The sequence below is a fragment of the Lycorma delicatula genome, chromosome 4 (genome assembly GCF_047948215.1).
Source record: "Lycorma delicatula isolate Av1 chromosome 4, ASM4794821v1, whole genome shotgun sequence".
In the NCBI taxonomy this organism is placed as follows: domain Eukaryota; kingdom Metazoa; phylum Arthropoda; class Insecta; order Hemiptera; family Fulgoridae; genus Lycorma; species Lycorma delicatula.
This window is the reverse complement of record NC_134458.1, coordinates 56,659,997-56,680,287: the sequence shown is the minus strand read 5'-3', so window position 1 is coordinate 56,680,287 and position 20,291 is coordinate 56,659,997. Positions and strand designations below refer to the sequence as shown.

Sequence of the window (20,291 nt, the reverse complement as noted above, 5' to 3'; positions counted from 1 at the left end):
GTCTTGATTCGCTCAACATTGTCGTCACTTTTTGACGTTAACGATCTTCCAGAGTGTGGATTGTTCGCAACTGATTCCTAGACTTCTGAAAATGCTTTAAACCACCTAAAAACTTGGGCTTGTGACACATTGTCATCTCCATATGCCCTTTTCAATTTTGAAAAAGTTTCGGTAGCATTCTCACGGAGTTTAACACAAAACTTGATTGCACAATGGAGGTCATAATTAATTTCACTCATTTTTGAAACGCACAACAAAAACTCGTTACACAAAAAGTTTGTTTACATCTTACTTGGCTAAAATAGACTAAAAAAATTAATGCCTAATATAAATCAGTTGTTCATATAACCATATGTTTACTAGCAACTTTACAGTGTTGCCAATTTGGCTGCCAAAAAAAAAAAAAACTAGTCCCATTACTTTATTTAGACATCTCATATATCTTGTAATATTACAGTACATACATTACAAAATGGTGACCAAATACCTGTTGTGTAATCCACAGTAAATCAGGTGTTTCATTTTTTTGGGGGCATTACAATTTATTATATAATAATCTTTTCAGACGTGGTTGTTGTCATGATTAATCTTCCATGTAGAGTATGATAGTGTAAAATATTAAGTTTATATTTTCTTTTTTATGTATTCTTACTGAATGAAAATTATGTCATTGTAAAATTAATTTTACATTTATCATGTGGTGTTATTTTTAACTGAACGGACATTTGTCATATAGTTAATTTCTTGAGTAGTAATTTTTTTTTTTTTTAATTATTTCAGTGATGACAGTCCAGGCATTGAAAGTAGTTGCAGCAGCAGTAGTAGTAACAGCCAACAAAATCAAAATAATTCTGCTGGAGAAACAGCTCTTACCCAGCAACAAGAACAGGGTAATGTAGAAGAAGGCAATCAAGAAGTCCCAGAAGGAGTTGACCCATCATTTCTGGCAGCATTACCAGATGAATTAAGATCAGAAGTGATTGCTGAACACTTAAGGTAATTTTTGGATATGCCTTTATCAATGTAAGTTTTAATTTGCTAACAAACTTAGGTAGCTTGTTTAAATTAGTGGCCAATAATGTATAATTAAGCACTGCTATCGCTTACAAAGTTCATAGTTTCTATACTGTCTTTTTTACATATAATAAATTAAATTAAATTTAATTAATTATATTAAATCTTTACATATAGTATAGTTTTTTTTACATATAGTAGATTCCGGATAATTAGACCACTTTGGGACCAGGGCTAAATGGCTATCCCTATTAAGCGATATTAACAAAAAATTAGGAGCTATGCACAAATACAGATGTATTTTAATTATTAAACTCAAATTAGCAATTTACTATTCTGAATTTTATTTATAATATTAAGATTACATGAACAATACTATAAATTAAAACATAATAAAAGTATAAATATTCTACCAATACATGTTTAACAAAACACAGTACATTATTTACAATCCTTTTATATTATGTATTTACATATAAAAACAGGCCTATCACATTTTAAAAAAACTACTGTTCTGGTACAATGCATTACTGAATAGTTTTTGTAATCTTTCATAATTAAAAAAAAGAAAATAAATAAAACAAAATTATTGATGAATAAAATAGAGGTACAAAAGATAGTAATGATTGCTGTTCATTATCAGTAAAATAAAAAAATACTTTAGTGTCTCTTGTTTAAACTTTTTGAAAAAAGTTTTTTATTTTGCTTTGTCATCTCCCTTTTAATACTTGGCATTCTACAAATTTCACACAGACTCGTAGTTCTTCTAGTGGGCTTCCTTCACTGCCTTCTTGCATAAAATATTGCTGAAGTCTGTCAATGAATTTTTTTGCATCTTATGTAGATTTGCATCTAACATCGGATTTGCCTTCTTCATCTTCTTCACTCTCTTCCAGTTGTTAAGTACCAGTAATGTTTTTAATTATTTCTTCTTATTGGTTTCATTCTCATCATAGTATTGTATTTCTTTTATATTTGAAAATAAAAAATTTTCAACCTGGTTCTGCAAAAAACAACTAATCATTGTCTTCAGCATTGATTGTTTCAGTAATTTCATCTTGTTAGCTACTTTGGCAAAGCAATTTATAATAGTGCTACTTTTTACTTCATCCAAACTATCGGCTATGAACTGAATTGCCTGCATCAAATTTACACTTTCACTAACATTTTTAGCCATAGCTGAGGAAGTCAACGTATTTCCTTCAATTTCTTGTAAAATATAAATTATTAGTTTACTTTTGTAAATAAATTTTTTATTATCCCCATGTTAAGCGGTTGAATTAAACTCATATTCGGTGGCTGAAACTCAATTTGAATGTTTCGTAAATCTAAATTAGGATGGGCAGCATAGTTATCAATAAACAAGCAAATCTTTCTTGATTTTTTTCTGTAACTCATCCCAAGCACTCGGCCAATCATGAAAAATTAGACTCGTCATCCAGGCTTTTTTTATTAAAATAGTAGTGTGCAGGTTAACTCTCCACTCTAAACTACTTAAAACATTGTGGTTTACCTGCTTTACCAGTAGCAAGAAGTTTTAATTTGTCACTGCGAGACATATTCGTGCAACAAAGCACAGTAATTCGATTCATTGGTTTTTTCAAGCCAGATAACACGATTGTTTGTAACAGAGAGACCCATTCGCTGAGGTGCAATAAAACCAGCCCGTTTTGTCTGTCATCGAGTGAATATTTCTTCATTATTTCAGGAAGTTTAGAACTCTTCCATAATTTGGTACTGTCAGCATCGGCGCTTGCCTTTTCATCGTGAGCTTTTCTAAAGTTTATTTCACGTCTCCATTTCCAATGTGACAACCAACTGTTTATTACTTTGAAATCACAATGTCCCAGTTATTTTGCAAGTACTTGGGCTTTTTGTTTTAGCATAGGACCACTGACACTTACTCCTCGACTAGAAATAGTAGAACACCATTCAATTAAAGCTTTCTCAACAAGTAAATCCTTTTCTTCATGTTTTCTTTTTTGAGAAATTCCTTCTGCTACACATTTCTTAAAGCATTCACTGTGAAGAGTTTCTTCTTGCTGTAAAATCCGAGTAGTTTTTGATGCTCTTGGAACTTCTGCAAGTTTACGCTGACAATTGATAGTGGATAACTTTTTATTTTGTCAAAGCAGTTCTTTCTGCCAGTGTTGTGTCTTTATGCGGCATGGCGATGAATTGGATAAATTATGAATATCGACTTTTGACTAAACTAACACTTCAAAGTAAAAAGATAAAAGTGATTAAAAAAAATTAAATGAATAACGAAAGCAAAAAGATAAGCATAAGTGATTAAAAATAATTACAAAAAACGATAACACCATCATATACAATAAACATCAGACTTGCAATGAAGAAAATAAAGCATTTGCTTCATCATAACTGCATGATGTCATCTGTGTCGCCATGCACTACGTTCTCTGCAGACCAGTGATAGTTACCTTCCTCAATACAACATTCAGTAACAGTCAAGTGATTTAAATTGTTAATAAAATTGTGATATTTTAGAAGTAAAAGAATGAAACTATCAAGCTAGTGGGCCATATAAGTGTCATTTTGAACTGTTAAAATTTTACATGAATTATACCAATATTATGTTTCTGTTTTAACAAAAATGCCCTAATTAAATGGCTGCCCTGAATAACCGGTGGTCCTATTAACTGGAATCCACTGTATTTATTTATGTACCTGTATTTATACCTCTCTCTTTCTCTCTCTCTCTCTCTATATATATATATATTTTTTTTTTTTTTTGTTTATTTACTTATAGTACTTTACAGGATAAAGATTTTCTTGAAACTTTATCATCTCCAAGAACATATTTTCTCAATCCCATAGTTACATTTTTTTCTGTAATTTATGGCATTTTTATGTGATTTTTTAAAGCTTCCAGTACTTATTTTTCCCCCTTCATAACCTTTAATTTTGAAACCCATGATTGTTCTTTAGCTGACATTATTTCAGTACCATTTATCTTTTCAAAACCACACTTTAATCCTTAAAAAGGTTAATTGGGTAAGATTCTTCATGGTTTATGATATGTGATGACCCATGTAATTCAATACATCACCAGATATGTTCTCTTTATGTACAGGGTAAGCCACTGGAATCTGATGATTTTTAAAAGAAAATAGGTTGGAAACCCTGACAAGTAGGTAGGAATTGGGACACCACTAGATTTGCTTACCAGATGACATTTCAGTAATGATGGAGCAGTGGACTGTTGTACACCATCTGCATGTTTCCATGGTAGGGAAACATATTTTAAAAATGATAATTCAGTTGTGATTACACAGTAATTATTCCATTGCCATTTTCATATTCCACATCTTTGTGCTGTTCCTAACCAATTAACAAGTTCTGGTATATTGCTTCCGCAACAAAAAATAAACTATGTCAGGTCCTTAGACAACAATAGGGGGCCTCAACAATGAACCAGAAATCATGTTGCAACCCTTTGTTTATTCCACAGCAATATCAGAAGAATTGTGCTCAAGGATTTTAACAAAGATTTTATAAAAGAATGGTGCAAGAGCTAAGTGAACGTGACAAAGCAAATTAAGTCATATTCTATTAGAATTTTCTTAACTTATTTACTGATGAAGTGCATTTCTATTTAACAAGCACAGTGAACAAACATCATTTTTGTTACTGGTCTGATTCAAATGCCTGGCAGCTTCATAAGTGTCCTCTGTACTGTAACTGGATGATGTGTTACAACAATCATTGGAGTTATAAGCAATTTTTTTTTTTTTCTAAGAAAGGCCAGTGGCAATAGTTACTTCTACTTGGTTCACAACAATGTTAAAGAGATTACTTGTTCCTTATCCCAAAACTATCCTAAACCAGTTGATAACAATGCAGGAAAGGCACTAAAAACTATTTGACAGTACACGTAGAGATCCCTATTGGCCATTTTTTATTAATGCATCTCTTTCTAAAAGTACAAAAAAGCCTTGATTGTGTTTTTGGGACCAGATGTTCTGACCAACAGGGTCCAGCCCTTAAGTCAGTAAAACAACTTATATACTACTGGAGTTGGACTGTTGTTTAGCCTCCCAATTATATCATCAGGGTGTTTTTAAATATAAACATTTATTTTGCCCGTGTATGGAATAAAAATAAATAAATAAATTTTATATAATTCACTAATGAAACAGGATACTAAAGGTATGATAAAACTTAAAAATTTAAGGGCAAGAACTGTAGACATAGTTCTGATTTGTAAAACATACTCATAAAGATTTATTTATTTATTTATGTTGCTATATTATTGTATATAATCCTATAATATATTTAATTTCCATACCATTTAAACAATGTCCTTGGTAAGGATATTACACTGTTTGTATAATTGTTTAGAATATATTTTAATTAGTACTTATTAAATTGTAAAATATGCTGTAAATTTGAAGAAATACTGTATTGTAATATTTTTTAAAAATTCTTCCAATGACTTATTTTTTTTCAATTATGTCAGACTGCAAAGATTAAGAAATAGAGCAGAAGCCCAGTCACAATCCGGTGAAGTGAGCAGCAGGGGTTCTACAATTGAAGTGAATCCTGATTTTTTGGCTGCATTACCTCCAAATATTCAAGAAGAAGTATTGGCCCAACAAAGGCTTGAGCAGCAACGTCAAGCAGCAACTTCTTCTAATCCAAATGAGCCGGTAGATGCAGCTGCATTCTTCCAGGATCTTCCTCATGCTTTACGTCAGGCGGTATGAGATTGATTGATTTATTTTTAACTAGGTTTTAGTTGTGATGATGATGATAAAAAGTGATGATGAGGAACACTATAATTAATCAAATTTTCTGAATTATTTGGCCTGAGAAAAATTATTGTTGAAAAAGTTGTGCATAATGAGAGACATACTGTTTTTTTTTTTCTTTATGTAAGTACTTCTACACTGGCATAGTATCAAAAAAAAATTTTAATTTATTTTTGTAAATATTTTAATTAATGTTGTAAATAAATCGGCTATTAGTGTTAATCAGTTGTAATGTTTATTAGTATAGAACTAAATCAGCTTTTATTATTAATATTTATTAATTGAATTTTCATTGTTTATGTAACATATTTGAGCATTATTTTTTTTTTTTATAACCTCAATCAACTATGTGCTGTTATAAATCTTTACTTGACTTCAGTATCTCTGGTCATAAGTGTTTTTTTTTTTATGTAAAACAGAGGATGGCACATTAGCGTTGAAATATGCTGTACATTGTGAAGATTGTGGTATTTATTTTCTTAAATCATGTTCTGGGTGAATTTCATTAAATACTAGTCAAAATTCTAATCCATGCTATGGAACTGAAAAAGTTGTACTGCTAAAGAATAAAAAAGCTAATAACAAAGAAATCTACTTCGACTGATGATTCTTTGGAATTTGAGAAGGAAACAGTTAAAAACTTTTATCAAAATTTACAACAACTATGGATTTTTATAAACTAAACATTCAATTCAGTTGATAAAGCCTCAATTGAGTTGATATAAAGATTTATATCCTCACCAACAATTCTTTGAATTTGTCTGGACGATTGGATGCAGTCAAGAATTGGGATAATAGAAGAAAATTATGAAATTAATAATGAAATGAGAAATTGTATTTGTGAAAAGATATATTTTTTTAACTTGAAGGCCTCTCCTGATTCTAAAACAATCTTACCAAAGTTATTTAATGAATGCTCTGAAAATATTCCATTTGATATCAGTGAAATCAAAATTTTTTTGTTTCAGTAAGAATTTTGTTAATGGCGGTGATAGACGTGTAAATGCTTTTTTTTAAATCTGCAGAACTTACAAACTGGGTTTCGCACAACAAAAGGAATTTAGGAGATGGTAATCTACATAATAAAGATGATTTAACTAAAAGCAGCAATCTCACTACAATTCATTTAAGGCTGAACTTAAGTATAAACTGATAAAGCTGAAAAAGATCTGTTTATTGCCTACTCCTATGATAATTTATACATAGCTACTAAGAAGTCTAAATAGCAGTCAGAAATAAATGGTTCCATAAATATCTTCTACCAGAACATTAGGATTGTTCGAGGGCATATTTCAACATTTTGATCAAGACCTTTTTGACTGATATTGTGTTATCAGAGATGTGGCTACATGATGAGATCAATGATTCTGAACTTTGTTTTACAAATTATAATGTGATTAGATGTGACCGCTCATTATTTACTAGTGAAAAGAAAAGATTGTGTTTTAGTTTTTAAATAAGTTACAATCATATTTCACTTGATAATTCTTTTGAATGTCTATTAATGAATATATCATTCAATAAAGATAACATAATTCTATGTTTAGTATATATCCCACCAGATATGACTTGTAATTACTACAGTTGTTTTATTGACTGCGTTACTACTCAATTTGTTTTGCAATGTTCAAATAGTTCTGGTTCAGTTAGATTGATTCTTCTTGGAGATTTTAATTTATCCGGTTATATATTTGGATAACTGATAATGCAACTTCATCTGCTTTCATTTTTTATTTGGATGCAGAAATTCAAATTGTTACCATTGCCTTATCAAACTTTTGTTATAATTACTCGTTAGTACAACATAATATTGTCAAAAATTTTAAAGGTAATACTCCAGGTGTTATATTTTTTAATATTAAAAATATTTTTGTTACACATTCTCCTGATGTAATTTTTTGATTGTGATTCTTTTCATACAGATTTAGGAATTAATTTACTGTATCTTTATAAGGACAAGTTGTCATGTACTGACTATTTTTTTTTACTTTAATAATAACATTTTTCATAACGTTATAAAGGATTGAATAGTTGTCAGTTATTTAACACTGATTTTTCAACAATTAATGATTTTAATGAGTGTAATAGTCTTATCTAAATTACTATTGTAAACATAATTACAAAACTTGTATCAAAAGTGGTCATTAAAGATAACAGATTTCCATACTGATTCTCAAGAGAACTTATAAATGCCATTATTAACAAAAAGAAATATCATAGATTGTACTAGTTTATAATTAAAATTTTTATTATAGTTCACAAAGGAATGTACTATGTAATTTACTATCTCAATGTGATGAGAAATTATATTTAAGTAAGTTTGAAGAATCTTTAAGCAAAGAATGTAAAAATGTTTTCAGATATGTAAATAGCATTGGCAATTGTACATCTATTCCATTGACCTTATTTTATAATATTGAATCTGGTAATAACGTGCAAGATATTGTTAACATTTTTATTGAGAAATTTAGAAGTGTTTGCTTGTAATGACAGTTACAGTGACATAACTCTTAACAAACGATGAGTTTCTTCAGCAGTTGCTAGTTTTAATGATAAATGTGGTACGGGTCCAGATAATATCCATCCCACATTTTTTTAAAATGTGGAATATATAAATGTGTTCTTTTTTTGTACAATTTTTAAAATTTATTTCTCAACTGGAACATTCCCTGAATATTGTTATTTATAACTCATAAAAGACGTGATGTCTCTGATAATAGTTATTATCTCATTAATAAGTAATATTTTTTGCTAAATTAATTGACCACCTTGTTTGCAATGAAATTAAATTGTATATATCAAAATTCACTGTACCACAACAGCATACATTTCTTACAGGGAAATCTACTTTAACGAATCTAAGCATATATACTGAAGATATTGTTGACTGTTGTTACCAATGGTTAATTCAGTAATTAAAATAAAAATCTGGTTAAATTAGTGACCAATTATAATTTGGATTCAATTTATACTGTCTTTATGTGGTTAATATTGATTTACTTATAAGAAAGTAGATACTTTTGATATACATGATAATTTACTCAACTGGTTTGCTTTTCTTGTTAATAGAAATCAGTACATTAAAATAATTTTTTTTCCTATCCAATAAAAGTTACCTCACTTGTTGGTCAAGGTACTCTCCTTGGGTCCACCCTTTTTTATTTATGTAAATGATTCTTGTCAAAAATAAAAACATTCTAAATGCTTATTATTTGCTGATGACATGATGATTTATAAGTTTATTACAAACCTTGTCATTCTTTTTTATGTTTCTCGGCATTTAGAATTAGTTCTCAGATGCATTATTCTGATAATGATTTTATAAACATCCAATTTATGAAAGATACTTAGTTTTGAAACTGCTATGGAAAGAACTGATCTTTGTGTATACAGTTTACTTATTGATTATTATAATTGTCCTGAATTCCTATAATTATTTGATTTTTACATACCTGGTCATTTATTAAGAAGTAATGATTACTATTTTTACTTATCTGTGAGGTGGGAGGGAATTTGGCTCTTAAATATTAGTGATCTATCATACTTTTCTAATCATCATCATGACTGATTTGATATTTATAATTCTAATCTATACTCTATTGATTTACTCAAAAAATGTTTTGCAATAATGAATGATTTATTTTGTATTGTTACTGGCATTATTTATTTTATTTTTATAATTTAATTGTATCAATGGGAATTTACTTGTATATTAGAAAATTATGTATGCCGACTTAACTGTTTCCTGAGATTTCTAAAAACAAATCCTTTTTAATTTTCATTTTTTTATAGTACCAAAAATAACATTTACTCGCTGGAAGTATGAAAATGTGCTTTAAGAAAAAAAGTTTGTGATCAGAAAAACTTCATTGATATGAGGTCTTTATTTTCATTTATTGTTTGTTTTACACTGTTGGTTTATCTTAACCATTTGTCATAAAACTTGACAGGATGGCAATTAAAAGACTTGTTTTAGATCAGTTGCTATTTCTTGACAAAAGAAATGAATTGAGTTGACTTGTCACTGTTGTATCCTCATAAATTTTTATCATCTATTTCTTGTCACTGATCGGTACCTTTAATTGTTTTTTTTTTTACCCTAGAAAATTTACATCTGTCCTTCGCAACTGCACCGCTAAGGTCTATCCTAAGGGCATATCTTTTACTTGGTGACATAATACAGCATTTAATTAATTGCAAAAAAACTTCATAATAAAAAAATTCTTTATAAAAACTTTTTTCAATTCTGTTCTAGATTTTCTTCAGTTATACTGTAGTATTTTTAATCAAATTATACTGTAACATCATCCTTGACGTTGACTATCATGACTTAATTGTCAACAGAAGAATAGTGAAAAATTATTTTCCCATGTTTGTACTCATAAGTATTCAGACTTACGAGTAATAAGTGACAAGATCCTTTTAAGTGTTAACTTAAAAGGTTAATAAGAAATATGAATGTCTTTAAATATGATATTTGATAACAATTTAAAAAAAAATATATATGTATTTGAGAATTTTGATCTTTGTATCGGCTAAAGCAAAAATGTTTGTTTCACGATAATCACTTTGAATTAAAACTTCAAGTAAGCTTTTTCTTTTCATTTTATTTTAGATATTAACTGACATAGAAGAATCACAGATGTCAGTTCTGCCTCCAGAGATTGTTGCTGAAGCACAGAACTTGCGCAGAGAATGGGAAGCCCGTAATAGGCAACTGATGCAGGAAAGGTTCCTGTCTCATGTTACTCATAATACGACAACTTTGTCTTCTATATTACGCACATCAACACCTAGAAGTAAGTTGAAAAAGTTATTGAAGTTTTATAGATTCAGTGTTGTACTTAAATTTGGCTAGATGTTTTCTTCATTCCTTCAGTTGCAAAAATTCTACATTTAAAGTTAATACATTTCCAGTAAATTTGAGCTATTAAAAATCAGTTTAAAGTGCATTGTTTAAAATACTGAACTTTTAAATATTTCAGAACTTCTCATTTTATAATTAATCAATAGTCAATTGCCTAATAGTCATACACACTGTTATTTTGTTATTTTTAAATATCAGTAGTTTATTATTATATATAATAGCAACAGTTTTAGCAGCAGCAATACACATGACATTGTATTTATTAAAATCCATGTATAATACAGTATGTATGTCTTAACGACTTGATGTTTTCATTGATGAGTGTAAACAAACAGGTATGGCTATTGATACTTGCACTTGTGACATCATGGATCGCGACCAGTTAATAATCAAGATTTCTGAAGTAACTCTTTTCATAACATCAAATGGAATTAACCTGTGTTGAGATATTTTCATTGAATTAATTTCAGCATTTTAAAGCTCATTAAAATTATATGTAACATTGTGTGAGATTTCTTGCTCAAAATAATTCATTGATTGACTTGATTGGGTTTAATCTCGGTTCCAGGTTTGCATTTTTTTTAATCTGTCGCTATTCATCCAGCAATCTACATGCAAATGAAAGGTTGTATGATTTGTTCATTTGAAAACCCTGAAATAAATAATTCATAATTTTCCATTTAAACACATTTTCTTGTATCTTCTGTGTAATAAGCGCTTGAAAGCAATCAAAAGATGTACTACTGACTAAAGATACTTCTTTTACTAGCTCTAAAATGATCAAATCCTGTTATAAAAATTATTGGAACACAGTATTAAACACCATTATAATCTGATGTTTCACCTTCCCTGGTATCTCTCAGGTAGTAGTTTCTTGAAAATAAGTGAGTATGGAATAAGGATATTACCAGTGACCAGTCATGTTTCATGAAATGGTTCCTATAGTTTGGATTTGATTTCTTTCTTTTGATTGGTCAAATTATTCCAATTTTTTTCTTTAACTTTCTTTATTATTATAACAGCAGCTTAAATTTTCTGGGTTTTTTTTTTTAGGTGGGTCACGCCAATCTGCTGCAAGATATGCTATTCAGAGTGTTTCTCCCAGATCTCCTTGGGCCGGTTGGCCTGCTCGTCAGGATCAACAAACTAGTATGAATCTGTGTGCTCATTCACGTGCATCTAATGTAAGAACAAGGGGTCGCCAGATATTGGATTATGAGAGTATATGCTGTCTTCTTGTTCTTTTGTTTGTTGATGATTCTAGACTTAATACTGTTAGACTTCACAGAGTATTCAGAAATCTTTGTTACCACCCTCCTACCAGAGAATGGATTATAAAGGTAATTTTAGTCATTATTAGTTAATTGATACTTTTTAATTTTAGTCTTATAAGACTTGCTTGTGTTGCCATAAATGTATGCTTAATCTTTTATTAGCCTTAGAATTTGCATCTGTGTTTGCACAAAATCATATTGATCTGCTGATAGTAGAAGTTAAATTCTATTAGAATATAATACATTGAAGGATCAAAATGCAATGTTGTAGAGTAAATATTATAAAATGTATAATTAAAATATAAAACCCACTTACCTACAAATCTTTTTATATGTTCAAGCGCTTTTGGAAACGAATTTTATCTTCATGAACTTAAAAATTTGTTGTCATAAGTAAAATCATTATGTAAAATATATAACAATGGTCATCATGTGTTTAAAATTGTGTTGACAACGTCCTGTCATGAATATCTCCACCGTTATCTAGAGATATTCATAATGACAGGACATCAAGTTGACACAATTTTAAACACATGATGACCACTGTTATATATACACTTAACATAACAATTTAACTTATGACAATGAAGTTTTAGTTTTATAAAGAATAATATAAAAAAAAGTTTGAAGTTCCTGAAGATGGAATTCATTTCCAAAAGCGTTTAAACCCATAAAAAAATTTATTGGTAGATGGGTTTTTATATTTTAATTTTTTATTGTGTAATCATACCAATGGCCATGTTTGATAAAATTATTATAAATACATAAAAGGATTTATGTATTTATATTTATTTTATATGTGTAAATTTCTCTTGTTCACTTTGATTATTCCAACTGTTTGTTTCATTGAAGTACTAAACACTAATCACTATGTAGTTTGCTGCTATTTCCATTGAGCTCTCAAATTGTTAATAAGTACTCCGTTGAAATACATATCACGTCTTCAGTGTTAGTGATAATCTTGGAAGTTTTGAGTCGATTACTATTAGTATTGTCAGAATTTTTTCAGCAATAGATAAGGTGAATGTATTACAAGAAAATTTGAAGTATTTACTACAGGATGTATTATTAGAATTCAACTGTATAAACTTTTATCAACTGTCTTTTTTATCTATTGTATGCATCATAATAGAAATTTTTAGTTCTTCCTTTTTAATCTGAATTTATTATGATTCTTAAATTCAAACATTAACTAAACATTTTGTTATTAAACATGTTTATCTATTTTATTGTTTTCAGGCGCTGTTGTCCATTATGGAAAAGAGCAATGATGGAACTTTTGATAGCACCATTGCCAATTTTGGGCTCCTGACATCAGGAAATGGTGTTAGTAGTAGTGCCCGTCCTTTGAGCAAGAGAATGACAACTCGTAGCCAGTCTCAAATACAGGCAGCTGAACAGACTCATATGTCAAACAAGTAAGTTTAACATTTGTGACTATTGGTGGCTTTTGGACTGGTTTGTGGTTTTAATATACTCACTGCCAGCATTTTTACTGTTATGTTATGATTCGATAACTAAATACAGATTAGAATGAAATTCTGCTGAAAAGTAATTAATTTTAACCTAGGAAGAAAGATTCCTAATAGTTACTGTTTTGTAGGAAGATATTTGATGTTTTATAGAGAAATTATGTACTGTTAAATGTTCTACCTAAATACAACTGAATTCCATTTTGGAAGACAGCTGCAAGTTTCATTCAAACAAGAAATATTTTGCGATCTCTATTCAGATTCATTTTGTATGCGATACATGTTGCATTAAATTATAGTTGACTTCTAATTACATTTAATCCTCTGGTTTGTTAAAACTTTCTTATGAATCGTATTTGATAGATCTTATATTTCTTATAAATGTATTGAAAATTTCTTATAGTAAAGAAATTTCTTATACATCCTGTACCAAAAAAGTGAAATCATCAACTCGTGAGTGTATGGTTTCTTGGTTTGCTGAAACCTTTTTTATTTCATTGGTGTGTTTAAGAACATGAAGTTTAATATAACTGTTTTGTTTGTCAGTCAGATATGCAATCACCAGTTATATGTTAATATATTTATTGTATTAAATAAATTACCTTATAGCACTATTTATATAAAGCAGTATATTCATAGGATAAAAATGAAAGTATTTTTAAATTGGAGAATTGTTATTGCATTGACAATAGTTAAATTTTAAACTATAATCAAGTACTAAGGGGGCTCAGTGCTATTTTTATCCACTTTTAGAATAATTGTTATGTGACTTTATACAACTTATGTTGTTTATGGCACAAAAAGACAAAAAAAAAAAACAGTAGTGTTTGTTAATGAATGTGATCACACCATGCAAATCTGCTGTTAAAAAAAGAAGATACATATGCACAGACATTTGCTAGCTTCAATTACATATTAGATGTACTGAGCCAAGGACTTATTTAAAATTTTAATCTTGTATGTTTAATGAAAGACCTTTGAGAATGTTTTTATTTCATTTTAATGGACCAGTCATTCGACTTTATTAATGTGTATAACAATAAATAGAGTATAAATTAAAATTATTTTAAAACTTTATTAATGAAATTTTAACATAGAATTAATTTTTTTGTGTTCTAAATCATAATTTTTTTTTAGTGTTAATGTCAGAAATAGTTCATCCTGGTTAAATATAAGCATGGATGCTGCACTTGGATGCCGTGCAACTGTATTCCATGTACATAAAGTGCCTGGTCGACGAACTGAAAAGACAGTCACCATTAATCCTCAGGCTGCACCTTTTGTGTATAGGTAAATATATATTAATTTTCAGTTTGTAGTGGTTAAAATTTATATCTGGTCGAAACAAAATTTTAGTGGTTTTACAGATATGTTTGGTGTGTTTTATAATTTTTATAAAATAATTTGATAAGATCTGTCTTCTTTTAGTTATTTTTAGTGAATGTCATTTTTTTGTGCTAAATTTTGTTACTTTGAGCACCAAAGTATTTGCAATTATATTGAAATATGTTTTGCCATTACTCTGAAAGCTGGTCTGACCTACTCATTCCTGCCATTCTCTGCTGTAAAAAGCTTGCGCTACTGTATACTGGGGAAAAAACTAGTTTCTGCTAGTTGCAGTAATAAGCCTTAAATATAACTGTTTTTATTTTATTAATTTTTTATTTATTTTTTTTTTACAGACATGCTTTGGACATTTTGATCTCATTAGCTAAAACATTTCCTAGTTGTTTTATACCTGTTAAACCCCAGCAGTCTGAAGATAACACAGCTTTATCAAATGTTAACAAAACAACTAAAACAAATCGTGTTGATTCATCAAATTTCTGGGATTTGTTAATACGACTTGATTCAGTAAGTTCAAAGAAAGGAAAGAGTGCTGCGAAAAATTGTACAAACCAGAATCAGGAAGCAGATCCATATTCTCTTGAAACATCACCATTTGGTCAGTTGTTAAGGATGTTGGCAGCACCTGTTGTCAAACGAAGTCCTCTCTTGATGGATAAACTTCTCAGGCTTCTTTCTCTTATATCTGTTGGACTACAAGTAAGTCAAGATAAAATTACTCCTCCATTTGTTAGTAAGATTTTAGAGCCTGTTTAGAAACCTGATCATCCAATATTTCCCTAAAAATATAACGTTATTTTTTCTATAAATTGTAGGTATTTTAAAAATGTTTTAAGAAAATGATTTTTGCAAAAAAAAACTTATATATGAAAATGAACAGGACTTAATTTAAAAAGTGTCATTTCTTTTATTTTTAATATATGAATTTATCCATATATTTTATGTATCCAGATATTTTTGATGTCAGTTTCCCTTTTTTTTTTCATTTTGTGAAAGTAAGTTATTAAAATACAGGATTAGGTTTTCTGCTGGCCTTAAAAGGCAGTTTCTGTTGAAACCTGAAATCCTGACCACATGAAGATTAGATTGAAGTGAATAATATCATATGTTAAACCATAAAAAAAATCATATGTTAAACTAAAATGGATAGTGGTGCCTTACATTATTTTAAATCTGTTTCCCTAAGATAAAATATTGTAGCTTCTCTGCCTACTATTGTTCCTACTTTATAATTTACGTAGAACTTTTCTTTTAAATAAATTGAAGTAACTAATTTGTTTACAATTGATCTGCAAATAAATTTGTTCAGTATCTAGTTTCTTAACAGGGTTATTTTTAACTGTTTTACATTAATTACTGTATTTCTATTTTCTTGTATATGCATAGACCTTTACATTAACCAGTGGAGAAATTTCCAATTATTTACTTACATTTCACTGTGAAAAGTACTTTCTTGATACTGGAGCCGTTACTTCAAAACCAAAATTTAATCATTAAAAAAACAATACTGTGTCTAAAAGATATACACTTAAAAATTAAAAGTTAACCACTATACAGCAGTATCAAAATCTAGTATTTTATTGCATGTATATGTGTGTGTGTATATATATACACACACACACGCAAAACACAGTATGTCTGAAAAGTTCCTGAACTAAATTTCTGTAGTCAATACAAGTAGTATTTTGGTAATTTTATTATCATAAGAAAATAGAGTTGAAATTGAACTTTGTTAAATCGATATCAAAGTGAACAATATACCCTAATGCTTTGATTCCTTTCATGTGGTATAGTAAACCAGCACACATGAATTGAAAGTTATTTAAATTTGTTAAGAAAAGTTGTTATACAATTTTATACTACATTAAAGACTGTCAAATGTTTTAGTAAAATTTATTTTTTTTAATTAACTGTATTTTAATGCTAAAGTTAATTGTGTTTTAATTTATATTTTGTATGCGCTTTAAATAATGAATGTATAATTTACCTGTTTTAATCGGAGAGTAAAAATTTCAAATGTTATGAGGATCATTCAGTAAGTTCTTGAAAAAGATAGAAAAACAAATTATTTGGGTAGATTTTTTTTTTCAACATAATCTCCTTTTAACTCTATATACTTTTCCAAGTGTTTCTCCAACTTTTTTAAGCTGTCCAAAAAGTAGGATTTCAGAAGGTCCTCAAAATAAGCATGTTTGGATGATCTTGTTTGACATGAACCATTGCCCTCCAAGCCATTTTTTCAAGTTTGGAAATAAAAAAAAATCACTGGGGGCCAAATCCAGTAAACACAGAGAATGTTGTAATAATTCAAACTTTAATTCCATAATTTTGGCCATCGAAACTGTGCAGGTGTGCACCTGTTTATTGTCATGATGGAAGAGAATCTTTTTCTTTTTCAAATGAGGATGTTTTTTCTTGATTTCTTTGTTTTACTGGTGCAATAATGACGCATAATACTATCCAGTTATTTTTTGTCCTTTTTCAAGTAATCAGTGTAGATTATACCACGTGCATCCCAAAAAACCGTGACCATCACCTTGCCAGCTGATTTCACTGTCTTCGCCTTCAAAAACCCACTGTTTTGACTGTTCCTTTGTCTCTGGAGTATAGTAGTGTATCCATGTTTCATCCACAGTTATGTATCAACGCAGAAACTCGTCAGGATTGTGACAAAAGCGCCAAAACAGCCTCAGAGCTGACCACACAATCGTATTTATTCTCCACTGAGAGCAAACATGGCACCCATCTTGCCAAAAAAAATTTCACCCAATTTTTTGTGCAAAATTGATGAAAACATTGTACCTTGCGATATGCTTGTGGCCTCAACTATTTCATGCACTTCGATTCGTCGATAACTCGAAACCATATCGTGAATTTTGTCAATCATTTCGAGGATGGTCACTCCCACTGGATGTCCCGAACGATGTTCATCTTTTGTGGATGTATGGCTATGTTTAATGTCATTTACCCAATTGTAACCAGTTGCAAATACAAGAGCAGATGTGTAGTGAACTTCATCCAACTTTGCTTTGATCTCTTTCGATGTTAAGCCTTTTAAATACAAGTATTCAATCTCCACTTGAAACTCACTTTTTTTTCGAAATAAACAATAGCTTGTTGCTTCAATCAACTATGACAATGAAACCGTGTCATGGATACAGCTGAAACTTTAACTGCACTCTAGCAACAAATGACGCTTACTAAAACCAAACTGTTTTTGATACTACGAGCACCATCTCTTGGATTTTCTAAGGACTTATTGAATGACCCTCATATATAGTACTGAATATTGAGCAATAATTTTAATGTAAATTAATTGCTGATTTGATAAATAACATGGTTTTTATTACAGGTAAACAAGGAACGTACATCAAATGGTACTAATGCTGGAGGTAGCAGTAGCAATTCTGCCACTTATGAACCGACAATAAGTGCCAACACCCTTAATCATTTGTCACTGGTAATCAAAGTGCTTACCTCAAACACATGTTCAGAAGAAGGACTGGAAGATGCAACTGCTCTTTTACTCAATATGTCTGTCAATATTGAATCAATCAGGGATACTGTAAGTATTTTCTTACTTTAGATAAAAATGATTGACTTTACATTGTTCATGAACGTTAATTAAATCACCTTGAACTAGTTTGTTACACCTATTGTTAAACTACATACAATTTAATAATCTATCTGTTTGTTGTTAAGTAATATTATATACTGTTAAACAAAAAAAATTTTTTTAGGCAGATAAATATTTATGATGAAAAAAATGTAATGGTCTTCTGTTCATGATCTTGATATTTGAAATCATTCTAACATTTTGTTGGAAAAGGTGAACAAAATTTTGTGAAAACAGGTAATTTGTAGTTTTGCAATTATCAGATTTCTAAACTTTTCACCTTCAGTGATTTTCAAAATTTTTACAAAAAAACTGTGGTTTCCGTTAAAAACCCTAGAAAGTTGTGTATCGTAGCACCTTGCTGCAGCTGAAATATTTTTGTAGTGCTACCAAAATGAAGGAAATGAACTCCGTAGTGGAGTGGTAGCTTCTCTCAGCCTTTCATCCAGAGGCCGTGGGGTTGAATTCTGGTCAGGCATGGCATGGCATGGCATTTTTCATGTGCTACAGATTTCTCATGTGCAAGCTTCTTGAGAGTTTCTGGGTGTGAATTAATCCATCAGTCCAAAAAATTGGAGGTCAGACTTAGATATTGACACTAATGTAGAAATAATGCAGTTGCTACATTTATCATCTAAGGGTAAAGAAGTTTCAGCGAGAATTTCAGTCATGAAGCTTATGGCTACTGTTTTCTTGAGGAGCACTAAACAGATACTGATTATCGATTTCCTTGCACATTGTGGAAGTACTGTAAATAGCTGTAATTACTGTGAAATTTAAAAACTTTGATCTGCTATTTAGAATAAAAGAAGTGGAAACCCATTCAGTGGGATTTAGTTTCTGCATGACATTGCTTGACATTAATAGAAACAGTTCAATAATTAAAGTGACTACAGTGACAAATCTTCAAACATCCTTCTGCCAGTCCCAACCTTTTACCTAGTGATTATTACCATTTTTTTTTTTCTATTTAAAATAGTTGTAGTTTTTTTTTATTTGAAATTGATAAGTAACTACTGAAAGATCCAGTTATTAATTGGTTTAAATACGTGTCAGGGAAAACTGAATAGTAAAACTAGTACAACAATATAAAATATTTGAATGAATGGCAACTATGTAAAGAAAACAGTGTGTATGTGTATATATATATATATACACATATATACATATATATACATATATATGTATATATATATATATATATATATATATATATATATATATATATATATATAATGAAGTTAGCGTAACTCATCTTTATTTTTGAATTAAACAGGTCTTACTTAAAAACCTTCCCTTGCGTTAACTATTATTTATCTAAATAATTAACACTGGCAACCTTGATCTTTCTTATAAGGGCATAATCATCTTGGCAGCAGCACATTTTATGCTCAGTGATTACTGATTTAAAGATTTTTTTAAAAATTAATAAAAAAAATTGTTTAACTTACTGCCTCTCCCTTTTCTTTAATCTCCATTGAATACTTTTCCTGAGATAAGAAGCAATTTTTAAAAAATCATAAAGTAATTAAAGACATAATTAATTTTTTTTAATTGAATAGATGTTATTTTATTTTCTTGAATAAGTTAGCAAATATCTATTTATAATTTTAAAATTTTAAGTGTTTTTAATTCATATATTTAAAAAAAAAAGTTCTAAAGCAGAATCCTGTGGTAGTACCAAATGAGAAGATAAAAAAGAAAAGGCAATTAGTGAAACTAATTGTTTAATCAAAATAGTTAATGTGTAATGTGTTAAACTATTTATTGAATGTTATTTGTTTTTGGAAGGCCTAGCAGTTACACAATACTCATTTAATTATAGTTACAATTCTAATTTTTCAGTTATTTAATTCTTGTTAACTGATGAGAGTATGGGATGGGTGGACCTCAAATTTGGTAACTTCAGATTTTCTTGTTACTCCTAAT

The 20,291-nt window shown here is 29.4% G+C and overlaps 1 protein-coding gene across 7 annotated transcripts in view; it reads left to right on the top strand.

Annotated features, from left to right (window-relative positions):
* HUWE1 (HECT, UBA and WWE domain containing E3 ubiquitin protein ligase 1) overlaps positions 1-20,291 on the top strand; it is a 299,081-nt gene that overhangs the window by 252,382 nt on the left and 26,408 nt on the right. For all 7 annotated transcript variants that reach the window (XM_075363006.1, XM_075363009.1, XM_075363005.1 and 4 more), the window contains 8 exons: positions 781-996; positions 5,495-5,735; positions 10,402-10,585; positions 11,707-11,993; positions 13,167-13,345; positions 14,537-14,689; positions 15,082-15,445; positions 18,099-18,311. In XM_075363006.1, the coding sequence (XP_075219121.1) occupies positions 781-996; positions 5,495-5,735; positions 10,402-10,585; positions 11,707-11,993; positions 13,167-13,345; positions 14,537-14,689; positions 15,082-15,445; positions 18,099-18,311 (1,837 nt within the window). The remainder of the gene's footprint in view (positions 1-780; positions 997-5,494; positions 5,736-10,401; positions 10,586-11,706; positions 11,994-13,166; positions 13,346-14,536; positions 14,690-15,081; positions 15,446-18,098; positions 18,312-20,291) is intronic.